The 21,449-nt window shown below is 44.8% G+C and overlaps 1 protein-coding gene across 4 annotated transcripts in view; it reads right to left on the bottom strand.

Annotated features, from left to right (window-relative positions):
* Positions 1-6,237: 6,237 nt before the first annotated feature.
* Positions 6,238-21,449, bottom strand: part of Khdrbs3 (KH RNA binding domain containing, signal transduction associated 3) — a 210,274-nt gene continuing 195,062 nt past the window's right edge. For 2 of the 4 annotated variants that reach the window (XR_002818325.1, XR_002818324.1), the window contains exons 8-11: positions 19,362-19,420; positions 16,412-17,531; positions 15,949-15,996; positions 6,238-6,488 (exon numbers count right to left, since the gene is read on the bottom strand). Coding sequence is in view for 1 of the 4 variants with exons in the window: in XM_004642492.2 (XP_004642549.1) it covers positions 17,440-17,531; positions 19,362-19,420 (151 nt within the window). In the remaining 3 variants the exon portion in view is untranslated. Of the gene's footprint in view, positions 6,489-15,948; positions 15,997-16,411; positions 17,532-19,361; positions 19,421-21,449 lie in introns of those variants that run through there. The other 2 variants (XR_002818323.1, XM_004642492.2) reach the window with 2 other exon arrangements.

The raw sequence follows: 21,449 nt of genomic DNA, 5'->3' as shown, positions 1-21,449 counted from the left end.
TTGCAGATCACTGTCTTCAAGGTATATACACAGACACCAGTGTTGCACCAGGGTCCAAGCACGAAAAGAGGCCCTTCACTGGCTGTGTGAGTTGGGTGTGGTGTTTAAATCAGAGGGTGGTATCACACAGAGCTATGCGTGCAGCCTCTGCCGGCTATTTCATAGGAGAGGGATGTGGAACACAGAAAGGCATCTGCTAGGGAAGGAGGAGCCATGTTCAAAAGTAGGCTTCCCAGAAAGCCAAATGGACACTTGCATACCAAACAGCTGTGGGCCCTGGGCATGCCTATAATCCCAGCAATCTCAAGGCTGAGGCATGAGGACCGCAAGTTAAAGACCAGCCCAGGCAATCTAGCAATGTAATAAGACACTATCTCAAAATAAAATACAAAATATTGCTTAAAAAACATATGTTTCAGGAGCCACACATAGTGATGAGGTCACACCGTGCTTCTCAGAACCACGGCGGGCCACCCTCTAGCAACCCGCCTCCCTGGGACAGCATGTCCTGATGTCCACTGTGCTGTCAGCAGGCAGAGCCTGCTGTTCAACCCCGCACAGATGCTGCAGCGTGGAAAGCCCCCATTGCTGCCAAGAAGCTATGAGAACATAGAGAACATAGTGGCGTTAGAGGCAACCTTAGCGGTATGGCACATAGAAAGGTGCCAACATACTGTCCTTTACATGTGTCCCTATTTGACTTCTCCATCACTATTCGTCCATTATTCCAAAGAACTTGAATATTAAAACCACCCCCCGACTAGAACAGACTGCGGAGTCCCTACAGCAGCCAGCAGATGTCAAGGGGGCCATTCTGAGGAACCATTCGAAGCAGTCTCTCTGGGATTTTGCAAAGACTTCAGGAAAGACCAAGTCTCACCAACTGCTGGAGCCACAATGTGCTTCCTACCTATAAAATTATCCAAACCGTTCAGGGAACACAGGAAGCATTTCGTCTACACTGGCTACTATCAATAGTGCCCTTCTTTGTGCTTTAAAAATGGATTTCAACCAGATGGCTGTTGACACCCCATAAGACATGTGGCAATCAGGCTGGTTCTGACCAGCCTCATTTCCACATGGAGACTGTGGACATTGAGGAAACGAAGGCCACACATCCCTACCTCCTAAAGGCCTGGGGAGGGGTGCTCTTATTCCAGTGTCCTTAAACAGTGTTTATCAAGGCCTGGGGAGACCGCTCAGTAGAATAAGCACTTGCCTGGCGAGCACAGGGTCCTCAGTTCAATCCCCAGTAGCACAAGAAAAAATAAGTGCTTAGCAAACAGAAATCCCTCTCTGACTACCCCTGGCAGCCAGCACACACCCACCATTCCCAGGTGTCCACCTTGTTCATGCTTGAACCATGATGGCAGTGCCTACTTAATGTAGACATCAGTGCTGTGCTATATAGGGAGTGCCTCGGTACTCAAAGTTGGGAGGAGTGGTTGAAATTGGCGAGTAACTCTGTGCAAAGAAAGATCTACTTATGGCAGTGCCGTGGTCTCAAGAGTAGGGAGAATCCCTGTGAGGGTAAGAGAAGATTGATGGCGGGGGTTGGGGGGTGGAAACTGCAGATGAGGACACAGTCTGCGGGGTCCCCAAAGCAGAGAGGTGTCAGGGACTGAGAGGACTGTGTTTGAACATGTTGACTCCAGATGGGGCTACATCTAGGATGTGAGGAGGAAGGAGGCTGGCCCAGAGGGTAAGGTCTTTGAGAATGAAGCTAGGGATCTTGAACTTGACCCTGAGGCAATTAGACATCAAAAGCACATGAGTGATGAAGAAGAGGTTTGGCACTTAGGAAGAGAAATGCAGGGCTAGAGAGCAAATGCCAAAGGGACCCAAGTGTAGAGCTGAGACTCTGAGAAACATCAAGACAGATCTTCCGTGGCAGTTACCTTGCAAAAATAGAACAGCTGGTTGAAATTGGACAGAGAAGAAGATGTGAAAGTTAGGGCTAAGGATCTGTAGGTGAGTGGAATTGTGGGAGGGGAAGAGGTGATTTCTACCTCTACAAAGGAAGAGTGAGTGTGGGCGGGGACATTCTGTTATGCAGGTGGCAGATAATAACTATCAAGTGCTTGCTGCATGTCAGCCTCATTTTACGGGCTGGCACGTATGTCACTACCTTCAGACAAGCCATGTGAGGCAGGCTCCTCCATCCCCATTCTGTATGTAAGATCCACAAGGCACAGCGATGCATTGGGACCTGCTTAGGTGGGAGCCAGCCTCCATGATGGTCCTATTGTCCATCTGCCTGCTTCACAGCCATTTAGGAGCCTCCCACACTGCACCAGGGGTGGTGTAAAATCAGCACCCTTGGGTGACAGAAGTGATATGCCTTGTGTTCACCTCTCTTGGACCCCTCACACCAGGGAAGCCCTAGGGGAGAAACTCACTTGGCAGTGCAGAGAGAGCTGTGGGCAGGACCCAAGTGCAGTGCAGGAGTTTGCAAGTGAGTTCTCCAGCCCCAGCCCCAACTCCATGATTGCAGACCACTGAGAGCTCGACTCAGGCCTTTGAGATCATAGGCTTAAGTGTGCCCCTGGTTCTTGACCCTCAGAAGGTGGAAACTGTCACCAGCATTTGTTCTTTGAACTGTTGAATCCTGGACTTGTTGATTGTGCAGCATTGACGGCTGACACGCCAGGCCTCAGCTCCGGGCAGGATCAGCACGACTGAAAATGTTGCACTCTGGAGACTGCCCAGGCTGCCTCCAGGAGCTGACGTGAAGAACACATGTTGAGGAGCACGGTTTTGCCACTCAGCAGGACAGAGGGGTTGAGGCCAGCTTGGGGGGAGACTGCCTACACACCTGTCTAGGTGACCATTAGTGGGGACACCTGGAGCATTTGAAAAGAGGTCAGAGGTAAGCTGCCGGTGCAGGTGCCAGCGTGTGGACACAGCACATGTTACACGGAGTAAGGATGCAAGGAGAGGAGCTGTTAGCAGCTGCAGCATGTCATCATTACTTTTCTGGGGCTCCTCACTTTTTAGTCCAGCCTGGGCAACTCGGCAGAAGATTGTGGTTACAACAGCGCCAGAAGCCTCAGATTACCAGGAAGGAGATTTGTGTGTGTGTGTGTGTGTGTGTGTGTGTGTGTGTGTGTGTGTGTGTGTGATTGCAGTAGCGATTTTCACAAGTCTATGAAAGCATCACTTTAATCATACCTCACAGTAGGAGTTAATCTATCTAAATATGCTCTAAAAAAGGCCCTCAGTATTACTTTTAAAAGCACAGGAAGTTATTCAGATCCTTTAAAGTCAAACAAGAGAATGATTATTTTCACTGTGCTGAGCTTGAGAACTGTTCAGAAGAAGACGCCAAAGAGGTGGCCCAGGTCTCTGACACGGACCAAAATCAACTCAGCCAGAGAAAAGTCAAGTTGCATTTCAAATCTAGAGATTTGTCTTCCTCACTCCTCTGTGCTGAGTACCACCCTCTTGCCCTCTTATCCCCTGAAGCAGCAGCAGGGCTGTATATCCAGGCAGGTGTTTGAAGAACACTTGCTGCAGCCAGGCCTTGAGCTCAAAACCAGACATGTGGACACCTACGATAAAGTCCGGCTCTGCTAGCAGCTCTGGTCTGAATGTTGATAGAGCACCAAAACTCATTCACTGGAATGTGTACCTAGTGGGACAGTGTGGAGAGCACAGGCCCCTGGGAAAGTATGGGCCATGAGAGTGCTACTCCCTGGAATGGGATTCCCATCCTTATAAAAGAGGCCAAGCAAGTGCCCTTCTGCCCTACCTCTGTGTGAAGACCCAAGAGGGGCCATCTCTGAGGCACACCAGGACCCAGTACACCCTGGATCTGCAGGAATCTCAATTGCATTCTCCTCAGGCTCCACAATGAGCAACAAAATTCTGCTATTCACAAATCACCTAGTTTAAAGTCTCATTGTTCTTTTTGTTTTTCTTTATGGGATACTGCACAGATGCAAACAAAGGCTGTGAAGCCAGAGGAAGGACAGACAAGGAAGCTGGTGCCTGTGCTGCGGTGACAACTTGGTCAGGGGACAGGTATGGGCTGGGGTCTGTGGCGAGTCACTGAGGGTGAGTGTGAGTTGGCTAGAGTCTCAGAATTCCCAAGCCACTAAGGTGGTGTCCATATTCCCCAGGGTTGGTGGGAGTGTTGAGCTGGGTGGGTCATAGGTGTGCAGAGACCCTGCTTTCCCCTGGGCTTTGCCACTGCTCCTAGGACAGGTATGTACATTATCATTTCCTTTATGGGCTGCCATTGGTTAAAAAGTTGCATATGAAAAGGTGGGCACAAGATCCAGGGCATTTGAGAAGCCATAAGCAGAAGCTGGTGCGCTATAGACGAATCAGCTATGTGGTGGGGGTGCTGTGACCACTCATCAACTTCACTGGATGAAGGAATGTTTAGCAGCTGAGCTGAGCACGTTCCTTCCTGTGTCTGGCCCCTCACCCTGTCCTCTCGGGCACTGTTCTCTTGCTGTGCTTCTCAGCTAAGCAGCTCTGCGCCATCTCTGCCTTGAAGCCAGCCAACTTGGACGGAACCCCCAAATCGTGAGCTAGATGAAACATCTCCACCTTTATGTTGTGGGTGTTGGGGTGTTGTTTCTGAAACAGGAAAGCTAATACTTGTGGTGTTAGAGGGGCTGATTGCAGGGCCTAGACTCTTCTACTTGGTGGCCAAAGCACCCATTCTAGGGTTAGTGAAGACTTGGAGACTTGGCTCCCCCCGCCCACCAGTAGGAAGGCTTCCCACTTAACTACCCTCTGGGGCTGTCACAAAGCCAAGTGGAGACTCAGGATTTCATGTGCCACTGCTCAGGAGAAAAGAGGTTTCCATCCCTATGCCATGCCAAAGGAGCTGGCAGGACTGGCAGAGGCTACCAGGGGCCAGAAGTCCCAACCCTGGCCAATCCTTATACGTTCTGGGTAAACAGAGGCTGGGAGAAAGTGAACACCCTTGAGAGTACCAAGAAGGCAGCTCCTCTCCCTCAGCCCAGCAATGTCAAGGAGGCCAGTGGAAACAGATTCATATCTTGTACCTCATAACATAAATATCCCAAATGTCCATGCTGCGGGTGAAAATCACTCATTCAGTCAATATATAGGAGATCTCAGATGGCATTGACAAGATGACACAGGAAGAGCTTCCTGGTGGTCAGTGCAGAGAGGTAGGTGGGGTCAAGCCAGGGAAGGACTTGGGTGACAGCTGAATCTGTAGGGATCCCTGAGGGACTAGATCATGATGGGAGGTGTGCTGTTTAATGCCATGAGTCTCGGTGCTGTGTTCAAAGCCGCTCAGAAGCCTGTTCTGGCTCCAGCACGGAGATCAGCACCCAGCATATGAGAGGTTCTCAGGAACCACACATTTAATGATTCAGGTAATGGAGGGGCTTCACGTATAGATTTACAACCAGCATCAATGAGTTGGAAGGTGACGATGTTACGTTCTTTTCCATTGACTGTAGACTGCTTATATTCTCAAGTTTCTATTTGTGGAAAGTTAATTTCAAACAAACAGGTGCAGTTGGCTGACGACACGCTGTCCCTGTTCCTGCAGTACACACCTGCTGAGGGGATGTCCTCCAGCACGCAGGCCCGTGTGTGCATTTCTGACAGGTCTGAACTGCCAAGGTGGAGTGTCAGGGCACATCACAAGAGGACAAGGGCGTAAGTTAAACTACTTCAGTTATTCTGTGGTTAACACGATGTCCCAATTGTGGCAGGCAGTAAGAAGTTAATGCTCCGAGGAAACAGGTCTCTAAGGTAGGAAAGTGACAATTTAACAATGCGAGATGAGATTGTTTTTGAAATTCCAAGATTAGGAAACATGTTGTGAGCTTCTAGCTAAAGAAATAAAATACATCCTCCCAGGGTGTACTGAATTAAAATCACAAAGCACCAGTGAATGATGAAAAGGAAAGGAACAGAGTAATACTGTCCACAGGGATCGTGACCTTTATGTTCCACAACCAACTGAGGAGAGGCTTGAAAAGCAGGCTCTGCTTCCCAGAAAAGCCTTTATAATTAACCTTGTATGTGACAGAGTAGTTTTGGCCTAAAATTTTCATACTTTTTGGCCCATAGCTGAGACTTATAAATTATTTTCAAATCGGTAATATGTGTAGACTCGCAGTTTGCTGCAGTGAGCTGCAGCTGTCCATATTGTCAGGTGTGCAGAATTCCGAGGTGTGCTGAAGCCACAAGACCGTGTTTTTCTATGTTTCTATTAAAGTAGAAGAGATTTCAACAGGCAGCCTTTATTAATGATTCTACAAATCATTCTTTTTTGTTATTAGGAGACCATAAAATAAGACTGATTTTCTTTTTAAAACAGGCCTTCTAAATTAAAAGCGTACTATTTCATAAAAACATTTCACCAAACAAAAATTTATGCAAAAATAATAATAATACGTCAAGATGACTTTCAAGTTCTCATGTAGATTCATTTACTGACTAGGCACAAGGGTGAGCTATTCTTCAGCAGTCCATGAACAGAAGCAGGGCTCCTGAAAGAGAGGAAAATGAAGTATATTAGCAACCACCCAAATAAGGAGTACACACTGTCCTGGAATGGCAGGGTTTAGGCAGAGGAAGCAGGCAAATGGAAATCTGATAGAGATAAGGATGGTTATGGAGAAAACTGTAAAACAGAATCATCGAATTAAGGACACAAGACATCAATGTTCAGTAAAGAGGGGTGAATAGTGAATTAGTGTGACAAAATGCTTTGGGCATAACAAGTGCTCCTCAGAGGTCTCGTGTGTTGGGCTGTGAGGTCTAGCCAGAGGAGTCCTCTCACTTCTCTCTCCTTGGCTACCATGTGGTGAGCAGCTTTGCTCCTGTATTTGAGGCTCCCTAGGGCTTGTCCCCCATCTCTCAGATACATGTCCCTGCAAGTGGCTCCTGCTACCCTGTATTCCAGCTGCTTCATAGCAGTACCCCAAAGGCAGGCTACCATTGCCTGGCCAACCACTCCACACCCCTTTCTGCCTGTGGTGGCTAATATTTTTCTCCTCCCTGTCTGCTTGAAAGATTCTGACTTTCAAAATATGATTCATTTTACCTTTTCTCTGAGTCCAAGCTCATTGCTTTTTTTCCTGTGTACCTTCTCTTCCTTTATCTGGGCTTTTATTCTGGAAAAGTCCCAGAGACACAGCAAGTTTTATGGGGCCCCCTGCATGGAGTATGAGCAGTGGTAGGCTGAATGAGATGCACACTATCTAAATGTTAACACCTTTAAAAGCTAAACACTGTAAATCTATGCATACTTGATTAATCAACAAGCATTGTTTCAATGTCTAGTGACTGAGTGTTTTAAGGCTTATAAAATGCACAAAATTCATTCATGACCTTCTGGGATTTTTCTAGGATTGGAAGGAATAACTCACAGTGTGAATACCCTACAGTGAAAATTTAGATGGTCCCTAACAGAATGCTTTGAGCAGAGGTGGCAGGATCTCTTGGTTAAAGGACAGAGAGGAGTATGAAGATTCGGTAAGATTCAGATGAGCAGAGCAGAGGAACAGGTGAGCAATGACACCGCAGAGTGAAGTGCCAGCAGGTCTTGTCTGCTCTGAGTACAACCCTGGACCTCCAGGATGGAGCCCGTCTCCTCACTCTGGTATATGTGCAAAGCTTAGCAGACTGCTACTCAATGAGACAGTCTTGAAAATACATATGCTAATGTAAACAGCTTCAGGAGTGAGGAAAACATGCACCTAAGGAAAGGCCAAGCTTATCTTCTGACAAGAGACAGGCACCCATGAGTGTTGCGCTGAGCCCAGTTCCCCTGCATTCGCTGTGTGAGCGAGGCCAACACACAGATGAGGTGCTGCACAGCAAAGCCCATCTGAGCCCACTGTTGGGCAGAGGAATCGTGTGCTGAGTCCTCTCAGAGGCAGTGCATACGCCCTTCACTCAGAGCTTGGATTTCCTTCAGAAATGCTCCATGAAGGTGCACGATGGCCTCTGTGTGCATGAGAGTAGCCTCTGGAAAATGCAACTGACCCTGCAAATCTCCTGAAGAAACAGAACCTGGAGATGCGTACAAATATATATATACAGGAACAGACATGTGAGTCTGCTCTTTTTAACACCACTTTTAACAGGAATAAAATACTGTAAACAAACATTTATCAGTACTGGTTCAAACTATGCCTCATTCATATATTTAAATAAACTAGAAAGTCAATAAAAAGATAGTTTTACAATATAAAATAAACTTTAAAATATACTCCAAAGTAAAATATGCAAAAAGTGATAAATTGCCTATCTGTCCCGCTGCCCATCGGTCTGTCTGTCTGTCTGCCCATGCCTTATGCATGGATTACCTCTGGAAAGACTAAGAAGAGAAAAAAAGAAAACAATGTGAATGGCTGCTTGTGGGTGCTGGGAGTAGGGCAGGAATCAAGGTCAATGTCTCACTGTAAATTTTCCTGGACTCCACGCCAATCACACATATTACCTATTTTGTTTTAAAAGGTGCATAACCTGGTTTTGCACTTTCGTGTTCCCACTGAAAAAGAAGATGATCACAGAAGTACCATGTCTCCTTTCCACTGAGAAACCAAAACTCATCTTGTACTGCTCAGCCCAGTGTCAAGAACTGCAAGCCCATCTGCTCTCTCTCCCCTTCCACACTGAGCACCTCATTAATTCCTGTTCTATTCTGAGCCAGGCATTATGATAGGATTCGAAGGTGCCAATTGAGGAAGGCGCTGCCCTTCCTTGAAGTTACCTAAAGTTCTGGAGTCAGACGCTGCTCTCCAGCGTAATGCCAGACCTGCACACTGCACACTGGGGTCTGATTATTTCCTCCAACCCCTTGTTTTGAGGGTCTTTGGGATACTAGGCTCTGTGTTAGGTGGCAGATGCACAGATTCCATTTGTAGTGGTAACTGAATGTCACATGTGTGTGAACATACAGGCTCATACATGTGTGTGAACATACAGGCTCACATATATGAATATTAGTTAACAATCTGGCATGATTTTATTCTAATTGAAGAAAGACCAAGTTAATGTATTAAGACCAAAGAAAACTTAGTCTATTTTTTCCACATTAAGACACACTAACCCATGTCATTCCTTTCATTTACTCCATTATGTTGCTATTCATTTTCTACTTACTAGTTGTTATGATTTGTGTCTACACAAAGCTTCATGCAGTCATAGGGCTATTTAGAGGTCAGTGATTCTAGAGTGTGTGATGTTGGGATTAAAGATGTATCACTACTAAATCAGCCCACTGGTTTGGCACCATCATATTCCTAGGAGTCTGGATAAGATATATGGGGCAGAAAGATGCCCCTGAACCTTCCTTCTTGCTTTCACTATTTTGTGGGTACCATGACTGTTATTCTCTGTTAGACACACTCTTCTAAGCTACCCTGCCTTTGAACCAGCTGATTATGGACTGAAACCTTTACAACTTGTAAGCTTAATAAATCTTTACCATTTTAACTTTAAGTGTTGGGTATTTTGTTTCAGCAATGAGAAAAGTAATGGCAGACTTTGGTACCAGGAGTAGGGTTGTACTTTGGTACCAGGGGTGGGGTTGTTGCCATGCAACTACCTTGCTATGTGGCTCAAGAGCCTGTGGAACTGGCTTATGGGAAGGGGAAGAGTTCGTAAAGATTCAGAGATGCTGGTTGAAAAAGTAGAGCTGTAAGACCTGAGGCACAAAATGTATGAGAGATTCTAGTCAGAGGTTAGAAAACCAGAAAGCTTGTAAAGACTAGGCACAGGAAGATTCTGCTTAGAAGAACTGTATTGGCTGCTGGTTTCTAGGTGATATGTGGCTTAGCAGAATGTGTGTAGTTTGCCCATGTTCAGAGACTTTACCTAAGACTAAGATTAAGGACAGTGTACTAATTAATCTTGTAGAAGAAATTTGAAGATAGTTGAATGTTGCAGAAGTGGCATAGCTACTGATGGAGGATTTTAGGAAGATTTATGTTGAGATTCAGGAGCAAACAGATCAGAAGAAAGATTTAATATGTTGCAACTTTACTCAGAGAGGAGGCACCAGTAAAGCTGTACACTGCAAAGACCAAGCAGAGGAGATCTTAATTGCTGAAAACGAACAGTACAATGAAAAAATGCCCTGAGAGTATCACAGGAACAAGCAGGACTTTACCCTTTGCAGCCTCACAATTCCAAAAGCAAAAGATTTTTCTTTAAGAAAATTCTGGAGCAGTATATCGCACAATGATAGAAATCTACAAAATTTGTTTGTTGGAATTAGATTCAGATTTCTCAGGGATCCAGGCACTCAAACCCAACAGGCAAGAAATAGGGAAGTGTGGCTACTGCTACAGCTGGCAGGAGACCTTGGCATCATCAATGTGGACATGTGGTGCTTGTTTTAGGTGCATGCAGAATAGAAGAGTTATGTGGTGAGGAAGACTTTGACCTAGATTTCAGAAGGCTGGGGAGACCAGAGAGTATGCCCCTGAGAGGGCAGTATGTGTAGTTATGAGCAGAAGCCAAAGGTGCAGTGTAGACTGCAGAATTTTGGAGAAACCAGGAGTGTGGACTATCTGAGGAAAACTGCAAGGACAGAGCAGAATCAGCTCAAGAGAGAAGCTCTGGGAACAACAATTATCTGCAGTGCCATGGGAGCACAACCCTTTGGAGTTCACATCTCGACAGACTGACTTCGCTACTGCTTATGAAGCTACAGGACTTTAATGTTTGCCTTGCTGAACTTTAGACTTGCTTTAGTCCATTCCTTCCTTTCCCCTTGTTTGTAACTTTTGGAATGGAAATGTTTATCTTGTGATGGTAAGTTGGAGACGTTTAACTTTCTTTTCATTTGTACAGGGGTTCACAGCTAACTGTGCCTTAAACCTCAGAGAAGACTTAGAACTTGGACTATTATTGAATGCTAAAACTGCTAGGACTTCGGCAACTCTTGGAGACGGACTACAAAACTGTTGCATAAAGGGATGTGCATGAGCCTTTGGGGTCCAGGCACGGCAATCCCTGTTTTGCATATAGATGTTTAACCAAAGCATCAAGCTTTCATAGGGCTTTTCCTGGGTAGATTAATCTAGTGTGTGATGCTGGGATTAGAGATGTGTCATTACTCAATCAGTCCACTGATTGGTTTGGCATCACCCTAATCCAAGTAGTCTGGGTAAGATAGAAGGGGCAGAAAGATGCTGCTAAGCCTCCCTGGTCGCTTTTGGCTACCTTGTGGGTGGCATGACTGTTTTACTCTGTGTTTCTCCACTTCCAGGCCACTCTGCTTGCAGCCAGCCAATTATAGACTGCAACCTCTACAAACTGTGAGCTAAATAAACCTTTACACTTTTAACTTTAGGTTTCAGATATTTTTTTCTTAGCAATGAGAAAAGCAACTAAGGCAGTAATCATAAGACAGAGTATTTGGTGGGGACAGAGGCAAGTGAATAGCCAACTACAGAGGGTTGATGGCAGAGTTCAGAATGCCAGGAGGTCTTGGAGAGGGACTCAGTGAACTGGGCCATAGCCCTGAGAAGATCTGCCTTAGCATATGCTTCAAGTTCTACCCTGCAGACTGGTGGACTAAAGAACCAGAAAGCGCAAGGGGGAGATGGGCGGGGTAAGGAAAATGACTTCGGGCACAGAATGCACAGCCATGAAAGTATACAAGGTGTTTTCAGTACAGCTGCGTAGGTTGGAGGGCAGTGCTGTCCTGGAGGCAGCTGTGGAGATGGGCAGGAAGGTCAAGAAGGGACTATGCTCAGATCGCACAAGTTTTACCCTGAAATTTGCTGGGAACCACTAAATGAATCACTACAGAGGAGAGTCAATTTCAGAAATGGCTGATAATTAGCAAAAGAAACCATCGAGATTCCTGAAACAGGAATTCTAGTCAGAGTCACCCACAATTGGATAAGATTTTCTACTAGATAAAGAAGGGTGAAATTCAGATTAGAAACTGATTCACACCACAGCTTGCTCACTTGCAGATGAAAACAGGGTTAAGCATAAAATGGCCTAAATATAAGGAAGGATTTCTTTCCTTTTTTCCTGTGAAGCACTGAGCATATACAGCACACAGATCAGTGGGGGCGACTCTATGGTACACATGCCACAGCTGGCATGCAAATCCTTTCCGGTCAGTGTGTGAGCCAGACTGCCCTACCAGCTGAGCTTTGGATAACAGTTGTTTCTGCTAAACTAAAACCTCAGTATGCATCTTTAATTACATTACTGGCCCTTGGTGATAAATAAGTAGGTTTTGGGGCTGCAATTTAGGGTCTTGGTCGTTAAAATTTTCAACATCCGTGACATAAACAGTAGATAATAGATAGTATCTGCATAGAAAATAGGCTTTATTATTTATCACAAATATTCTACAAAATTTCTTATATTGTGATTCAATGCTTGACTCTGTATTTTAATGTTTTACATCATTTCTATGAACACATGTCTGTACACAATGACTAGTATCTGTGCGATTTTGAGTTCAAATGAGGGAGCTAGACCATCTGAACTGCAGTACTGTGGATTTGTTTGGGGAGATGATCTTGGCTAACCTGAGGCTGCTAGGTGGAACCATACTGGCCACGTGTCGAGTGGTGTGTGATGCAAGGGAGCATGAAGATGGAGAAGCTTAGGTCTGCCTCTCTTCTTTCTTTCTTTCTTTCTTTCTTTCTTTCCCACTCAGGACCTTGTACTTGTCATGAAGGCACTTGTGCCACTGAGCCATCTCCCCAGCACTCAGGCATTTCTTAAGGGATCTACTGTCTGGCTTTAGTGTCATTAACCAGCACAAGTGAAAGTGTGTGCAAGGTTCTATTTGGAGTATGTTTATGCAATAGTCTAAAAGGGTATTTTCTCTACGTAGGTGAATAAAGAAGGGCAAGCTTAATAGGAAGACAATATTCTATTTGAGAACGGAAGCACACTACTTAAACTCTTTAGCAAGACATATAAGACTCTCATTAGTCATGGCTTGCCTATCAGCCAGTGTCCTCCCTTACTTTCTATAATGACTTACTGTTACTGAAGTTTCTTAGATGATGCTTTCTTTTAAGTTCTTACATACAGCTACAAATAAGAGCAAACATGTTCACTTGTTGCAAATCCTTTCAGCAGCACTAATGTAGGTGTGCCCATTTTATGGGTAGAAAACTATAGTTTAGAGAGGTCAATTCATTTACTCAAGGTTATGAAGCTGATAAATGCCACAGCCACAATAAGAATGCTGTTCCACAAGCATCTTCCCCCTGTGGTCATCTTCTTTCTACTGGCTCCAATAGCTCTGTGGGCACCTTCTTCTGTTTCTAGCCATCCTGCCTGGGTTGTGTGTCCCTCTTCCATGAACCTACAAGGAACCACACATACCTATCAGAGCCCTGCTGACGGTTTCCTCACACATCTCCCATAGCAGACCGGGGCTTGTTCAGGACATCAGCCATGTCTTCTGTCGCTATATTTCTACCGTTCTCAGCTGAGCAGATGCTCAAGAAATATAACTGAGTGAATACTGACAAGATTTGACTTGAAATGCCTTTGGAAGGTTCGGAACCCAAATAAAACCAGAATCTTTCCCTATGGAACCTGGGGCAGAGATGAGGTGGAGGCAAAGAAGAGAAGTATCAACCACAATGTTGGTCTAATTTGCAGTGTGTGTGAGTTACTGCTGGATAAGTAAGCTAGCAAGACAGGGATACTCCTCTGAAGCCTTCAACACAAAGGAGGCCAGTGCAACACAGAGAGTGACAGGGTGATGATATGGCAAAGACAGAAAGTTCTGGATCAAAGGGGATGGGCTCAAATCTTGGCTCCACCAGTGAGAAGCTGTACGGGCTAACATAAATGATATCACCTTCTAAAGCTTGACTCTTCTTTATGAAATGTAGATGACATCTGACAGTCGGAGAATTCATTAAACGTACAGAAAGCAATAACCACACGCTTGGTCATTAGGACCACTTGCATCTACTATGTTATCTGATCTTACTATTATACTGAGGAAATTGCAAGTACGCTTGTTCTTCCGAGATGGCAGGGGGCTCTCAGGCTGGTTTAACTCCTGAAGACATCTCAGGAGACAGGGCATCGGGCCAAGTCCTGAAGAATGGGGGTGCTTCTGTGCACAAGGAAGTGGGGTCTACTAGTCCATCCCCACATCTTACAGACATCTGTATTCCCCGAGGTGACTTCACTGTCACACACAGCTCATGCTGGAGGACTGCGGTCACAGGAGAAGGCAAGTGGGAGAGCAAGGCTTAGAGGGCAATGCAGTGTGCTCCTGGGATAACAGAGGCCGGCTAGATCCCGCGGCTCCTACAGTGCAATGGGAAGACGTCAGTGCGGGCAGGCATGAAGGGACTGAGAGAAGGCCTGCACAGTCAACAGAAGAGCCCCCGTTTAATAGCATCCCTCAATTTTCTGGCTTCGATGCATCTTTAAAACCTGACAAAGCCTGGTTTCTTTTTTTAAAAAATGAAAATAAACATAAAGCCATATGGAGTTAGATCTGAAGAACATCTGAGGTGGACTCTCTGCCTATGCATAATTCTTGATGTAAAAAACGTCTCCCTTAACAGAACTAGAGAGATGGCGGCATGGAAGAGACAGAGCAGCCCTGACAGGCACTGCCCAAAGAGGAAGGGGCTGGGAGCCGCAGCAGCAGGTGATCTCCAGAAGCCGCAAGGAGCAGGGCTCTGGTCCTCCCCAGAGTCTCCAGGATGGGAGGAGGCCTGCCTGCCTCCTGGCTGTGCTCACTGCCAGAGTTCTGAGCCACACACAACTGTCAGGTAAGAAGCTCTTTGCTGAATAAGCCGACCCTGCAAACAAACAAACAAACCAACCCCAGCAGTTTATATTGAGTATATGATACTCCAATTCTAGAAAGTTAAAGAACTGAAACTCTAAAGAAAGTAGTGGACGATCTCAATGTGATCACACGCTAAAGAAGTGTGGCACATGCCACACTCCCTTTCTATGCAAGAAAAGAGGCCAGAACACGAAAGCAATGACAGGAAGCACAAACCGATGATCTTACTTGTTTCAGTCTATGAGAAGGTTGGAGAAAATGGTTTTCTTTCTAAACATAATTATTTCAGTTAACTTTGGCTATTAAGAAAAAAAAAGGTCATGTACTTCTCCTTTATGTTAAGTATGCAAAGTCAATGTTGACAACTCAGTTTCACAGGAGACTGTAGTGCTGACAGCTTATAAGAGCCTCACACATTCTCTCACTTAATGCTTATAGCAGCTGCATCAGATAAACATCATTCTCATGGTGCTGAGGTACAAAATGAGACCTAGCTTAAGTCACACAGTTAAGTGGCAGAACTCAAATATAAGCAGTGAAAAAGTGAGATGCTCAGTGTGATCACAGCCATTTGGATGCTCGAGAGCAAAGCAAGAGTATCTGAAAAACAAGACCTAATTAATAATACTTTCCTTTATTTTTTTATTTTGATTTACTGATTTATTTTTGTGGTACTGGGGATTGAACTCAGGACCCCGCACTTGCCAGGCAAGTGCTTATTCTACTGAGCTGTCTCTCTGGCCCCAGTACTTTCCTTTACAGAGCTTTTCTTTGTAGAACTCTAGATTGCTTTTTTATAAATTAAAAAAATTGATAAAACTTCTTTCATAGTGTTTATCTTATAAAGGTAATTATTTGTTTTGCAAAATGCAAAAAGCTGTATTTTCATAAAAGCAGGCCCACTTACATCCCTGGCATTGTTGTTCGTGCACACAGATGTAAAGCAGTAAGACTGGGGTCAAATGACACACTAAGTTGGCAAACAGCTGTTTTTTAACTTAATAATCAGGAACCCTTTTTCATATCATAGACTAGCCAGCTGCATTCCGACTGCAGAAAACGAAGGGTGGCAGTGCTGGCGTGGCCTGAGCCGGCATCTCTGCAGCTCAGGACCACGGCTGCGGTCCGATGGCTCCCACGCAGGAGCCGGACCCCTGCCTTGGGGCTCCACTGAGCCAAAGGGCACCTACCTGGCTTCACTCCGTCACAACCAGATCCTCTGCCATCCCAGACATTTCCTAAGAAAAGAAAAGATTGCTTTTTTACTCAACGAGAAGAAAATGCCTCAAAAATAAAAAAAATTAAACAGTTTACACAATCTACAATGCTTAAGCAAAATGATTAAAGAATAACTTTATTAAGTATTTGTCATTTTTAAGAATGCCCTCAATTACTAACTAGATACTGTGTTACAAATAACTAGTTATGAGGTTTTACATTTGTTTAATAGGGAATAATTGGCCCCAATTAAACTCACTAAACTAAGGCTTTTTAGATTACTAAAACCAATTAAACTTTTTAAAATGAGAATTTAGGTGATCTTAAAACCTTTCTAAAATGGATACTGAAACTTGCTACGTTGTAATCGCCCTGGTTTTATTAGTTATATTAAGATAAATTAAGTGAGATTAAAATCTTATTTGATTTATTTACCTTTGAAAATGAAGACCGTTTAAGGGTTACACATCCTCAGCCTTGGCGAGTACGACCTCAATTGGGCAAGTCAGAGTGTCTTTAAAAGCTTTGTGCTTATGGCTTCCAGCATGGAGCGAGGTGTTCATTAAGGTACCAAAAGTCTCATAAAAAATCCAAAGTTGCACTAGTGAAAAAATGCTCAACACGATGAAAACTGATCACATCTTTCCCAGAAAATCCAGTAGTTATTTTAAAACCAGTTTTTAAACAAGATTTGGCTGTGGTGGTTTTAACGTGTCATTCACGCAGCTTGATACCATTTGGACTCTTTAAACAGCATTTAAATCTACGGTGAGCATAGAATGGTACATTTAATTTTATACCACTTTTAAAATAACTTGTACAATATTTAGTGTGACCCTTTTATGACAAGCATTGTTAAAGGAATTCTTTCCCTGTTTACGACTATTTATGAAGGCCTTTTTAAATAAGCAAAACATGAAACTGTTAGCTCACACACACGAAATTTCTTTCAAAAGTTTATTTAGTATCAAGCAAGAGGAGACTTTGCTTAACACTACAGAACATTTCAAGACTTGAGTTACAAAAGAATACCACATTATTTGCACTTGTAATTGGCTTCCCTTTTTACGCATGTTGGCAAGAGAAAAAGAAAAAACTAGCATATGTCTGAAAGATAAAATAACTAAATTCTATGGAAAACCTTTAAAATGAAAGTGAGGCTTATATTAAAAGAATGGATTAACATATTTAGTAAACCTATTTTTTGTTTAACACTAGTTAATCAAAGTTATTTTTCTCCTTTTGATGACCTATTTTTTCATATACAGACTGGAAATAACAAAATTTTACATGTCCTTTTTTTCCTGACCAGGTTGATGTTTCAACAAAGTAGTTTTAAGTTCCATCCATTCAGATTTTAAGTATTTTGATTTATTTAAAAAGGGATTGTTCATAGAAAAAATTACTTTGAACAGTATACAGGATGGTGGAGATTGGCTATTTCAGAACATCAGACAGTACAATCAGTATCTGCCATATGGCTGGTCCCTGTAGACGCCCTTCGCTGTCCTCGCTGAAGGTGCCTTGTGTCTTGAGTTAGTCCACTCGTCTTGTCCTGAAATAAGGAAGATTAATCACAATTAGATCATCGCCATGGGTTCCACTGGCACCATTTGTCAGAATCCCGCTTCACCCTAAAACAATGGTAGATGTCATATTGAAGATATATATCCCTGATGTACTGATAAAAGAAACACAAGATAATTTACTTTTAAAAAATTGCAGAGTGGGAAAACAACTGTGTCATTATTGAAACTATTAGGAGGGTGAGAAAAATGGTCTCTGTATCTGAAATGGCAACCAGCTGCACAAGAACTTTCTGCTTCCCACTCACTCAAGTAAAACTACCAAGCTTGTAGAATAAATCAGGAAACATTAAGACCTTCTGAGTGGGAGTGAGACTGACAGGATCACATACATCTCTTCGAACAGTGAATAAAAAATAAAATAAAAAACTACACAGACAATGTATAGAAACAAAAGGAGGGAAACGAAAGCAGGATGGGAAGAGACTGAGAAGAGAAAGGCTGCCATCCTTTTCCTAGGTCCTTTCACAGAAAGACTATGATAAAGTTGCTTTGGGTGGAAATTTACACCTCAATAGCCTGAGCTAAGCTTGATGGCATAAACTCAAATTTCAATCAGTACAACACTAAATCCACACTGGAAAATGGCACTAATGACAAAGGGTATCTGATCATCTTTACATCCTGAAATCAACACTTGTTCAGCTTCAGAAGTTTCAGGGAGTTACAGGTCTTTGACATCAAACAGTTAACTTTCTGCTGCAACACACAGCAATTTAAAAGCCATGTGTCTACAGAGACCAATTTAAAAAGCTGTGAAAGAAAAATGCTTAAAATGACCTCTTCTTTTGATAGGAACATGCAATCAACGTCATTCCCTCAAGCTAACTTGCATCAATTTGAGGAGACAGCATTCAGCGAGCCAATGTATTTCTCTTAAGTGTTTGTTAAGGATAACAACAACAACCAAAAAATTCCAAGGCGCGGTCATCACAGCTTCAGGCAGGTGATACAACAAAAAGCACTTCAAAAGGAGCACTGGAAAATGGTTTTGCAGTTATGTTCAGAGAAATGTCATAACATCCATTAACTGCGAGCCTGATTTGCTCACACTGGGTACTAGGCAGGCACTCACTCTCAGAGCTTTGTAGCTGATTGAAGCTTCATGTTCTCTGATGTCTTTGCCCTGAAGCAAAGGAGCTTCTTACTAGCATTTCATTTGGCTTCCACCAATTCCTTTAATTAGATCCGTCATCTTTCTGCATATGGAAACTTTGGACATGGACCCCTAGACTGGCTACCAGCTGCCCTCAAGTCAGGAGGGGTTCAGTTGTCTTCCTCTAGCTCTGACCACCCCCTGTGCTGCTCCCCACCTGAGTTCTCTGCAACCTTTAGGAAATGACTCCCAGTGTGATTTCTTCAGAGGATTTGGGGCTAGGCCTGGATTGAAACATAAAGATGGGGGTGGGAGAGCACTTTAGTGTTGTGGTCTCAACTACTTTACTTCTTACTAAGTTAGAAGCAAGGACAGTTAAAAAAGTGACAGGAGTCAAGTGTCAGCAGTCTGCCCAACCATTTTATTAAGTGAGAAAGATCACCACATGGCCATCAACCCAAACAGGAAAATTTAAGTTCAGAATGTGAATTTATGAAATTCTCTGCAAACATTAAGCTTCCTTTCAATACAGAATTTACATACTAAAAGATCCCCTGAAGATAGCGGCACACACACAGAAAAGCAGAGAAGGAGCCTGTTGTTTGACAGCCACAAGAAACAAGGCTCCCCTGCTCCGTGGCTGGGAGGCCCTTGCACACAGCTGTGCTCTCTCTCCGCATGCGCATTCTGGCCACACACTCACCATAGGAATCGTAAGTCTCCTCGCTGAGCCCGTGTCCATAATCATAGTAGTCAGCGCCACTGTGAGGAGAGAAGAAAGCATGGTTAGCACAGGATGACTGAGATTATAGCTAACAAGATTTTCTAAAAACTAAGTAAACAAGACTAATAAAGAGGAGAATAAATTTCTACTGAGATGGCAGAGTCCTAAGATAGAGGCCTTAGACTTTGCCAAAGACCCCTCATAATTCTCCAATTTTAATACATCGCAGTGTATTTGCCATGGTCACCACAATGACTGCTGCTCTCTCAGAACACACGGTGCTGTCCAGAGTCCAGGAGAGGAACCGGGGCAGCATCTGTTGTGGGGAGTGCACGGGCACAGCCCGTGTGTGCACAGCCCCAGGACTTGTGCCAAGACCTAGGGCTGGGCTGGTGCCAGAGCTGTGGCGCAAGCACCACTTCTTCCAACAGATGGAAAGTGTTTCTTCTTTGTCGCTTAGACATCTACCGAAGAACATGGTGCTGTGTGCACTATGGGCACTTCACACTATGGTATGTTAAAAAGGACTGCGAATGATTGATTTCACTGATGCTACTGAATTACGGGTCGGTGGTGAGTGACATGAGCCTGAGTGAAAGCAACTGTGTGGAGAAGGACAGTAGGTGAGCGACCTCTGCGGTGTGGACACAAGTACAGCCTGATCTATGTTCTGACCAACAGCGTCCTTGAGACACCAAGAGGAGCGAGCCTGCTATCACTATGGCTCTGGAAATCACACAGAGTCATACGGGAACTGAGCCCATCTTTACGAGTCAATTTATGGAGAAGGCAGATGACCAGATCACTAGTGTTCGGATACTCTGAAGAAGAACCTCCACTCAGCCTCGCAGGCTTTCTGCTTTCCTCTCAACTTGAAGTCCAATATGAAAGCATTGTCAACAAAGCTGTGTCCTTGCTTGTCTCAGTATGCGGTGGGGTTGGGGGGAAGGGTAAACCACTACACTGCTGCTGCTCCTGCCAAAACCACTTCTATGCAGACTTTATCCTAAATACCACTTCCCTGAAAGGCTTCCCAACCCTGCTGCTGGGCCTGGTTCTCTTGCAGCATGTCTTCTATTCCTGTTTTTTATGGTCCTGGCCAGGAACACTCAGGAGCCAGTAAGTACTCGGGAGTGGGGAGGGATGTCTGTACACCTCTAGTATAAAAAAAACCAGTGCTGCTCAGAGAACACAGTACAGACATAGTGTTCTGAAGACCAGGATGACAGAGTGAAGACAGGAAGGAGGAGGAAGGAAGAGGGGCCCCGGCAGCAGGCAGAGCACAGAGGTAGGAATCGAGTGGGGAATCCCAGTGTCTCCCAGCATCTCATCACAGATACGTGCTGATGCATTCTCTAGTGTCAAAGGCTTCCTCTCTGTGTGAACAGACGGCATGCAGCGTTCACCCTGCCCCACTAGTGAAAGTGTGGCAACACGCTGGCTGTGGTGCGAGTGCTCTGCACGGGTGTCCGGAGTGGGTGCTGGACTCCTCGGCTCTCCCAAATGCTGCCCAGTCCCCAGAGAGCCAGCACTGTAGCTGCTCACCCTACTAAATGGCCCTCCCACTCTCCAGGGAGGAATGCAACGGTGGTGAGCAGACCACTGCCACGCTGACAGCTTCTCGTGGGCCTGGCCTCATCAAAAAATACGTTTTTATGGACAGAATGAGGGCCCCATGAGGCTGAGCTGCCCATGTGCAGGTGGAAGGCTCTACCCCTGCAGCTCAAAGGCTGCGACCACCACGTGTAGTGCAACTGCGTCCAGGAGGTGTCTGCGCTGCTTGGGCTGTCAGCTCCCACAGCCCTTCCTCATGCCTTTACTGAAGTCTGGACCGAAGAGAGGCTCGCTGCCCCGCAGCCATAGCAATCCGAGACCCCGTCTCAGTCTTCTTTGGTCCTGAGCCTTCCCTTTCCTTCTGTCCTCCTATTTCTCTCTCTCTCTCTCTCTCTCTCTCTCTCTCTCTCTCTCTCTCTCTCTCTCTCTCCCTCCCTCCCTCCCTCCCTCTCTCTCTCTCGGTGGAACTGGGGATTGAACTCAGGACCTTGAGCTTGCCAGAGAAGTGCTTAT

Source organism: Octodon degus, unplaced genomic scaffold (genome assembly GCF_000260255.1).
Source record: "Octodon degus isolate 3935 unplaced genomic scaffold, OctDeg1.0 scaffold00154, whole genome shotgun sequence".
Lineage (NCBI taxonomy): Eukaryota > Metazoa > Chordata > Mammalia > Rodentia > Octodontidae > Octodon > Octodon degus.
This window is presented reverse-complemented; position numbering and strand designations above follow the sequence as displayed.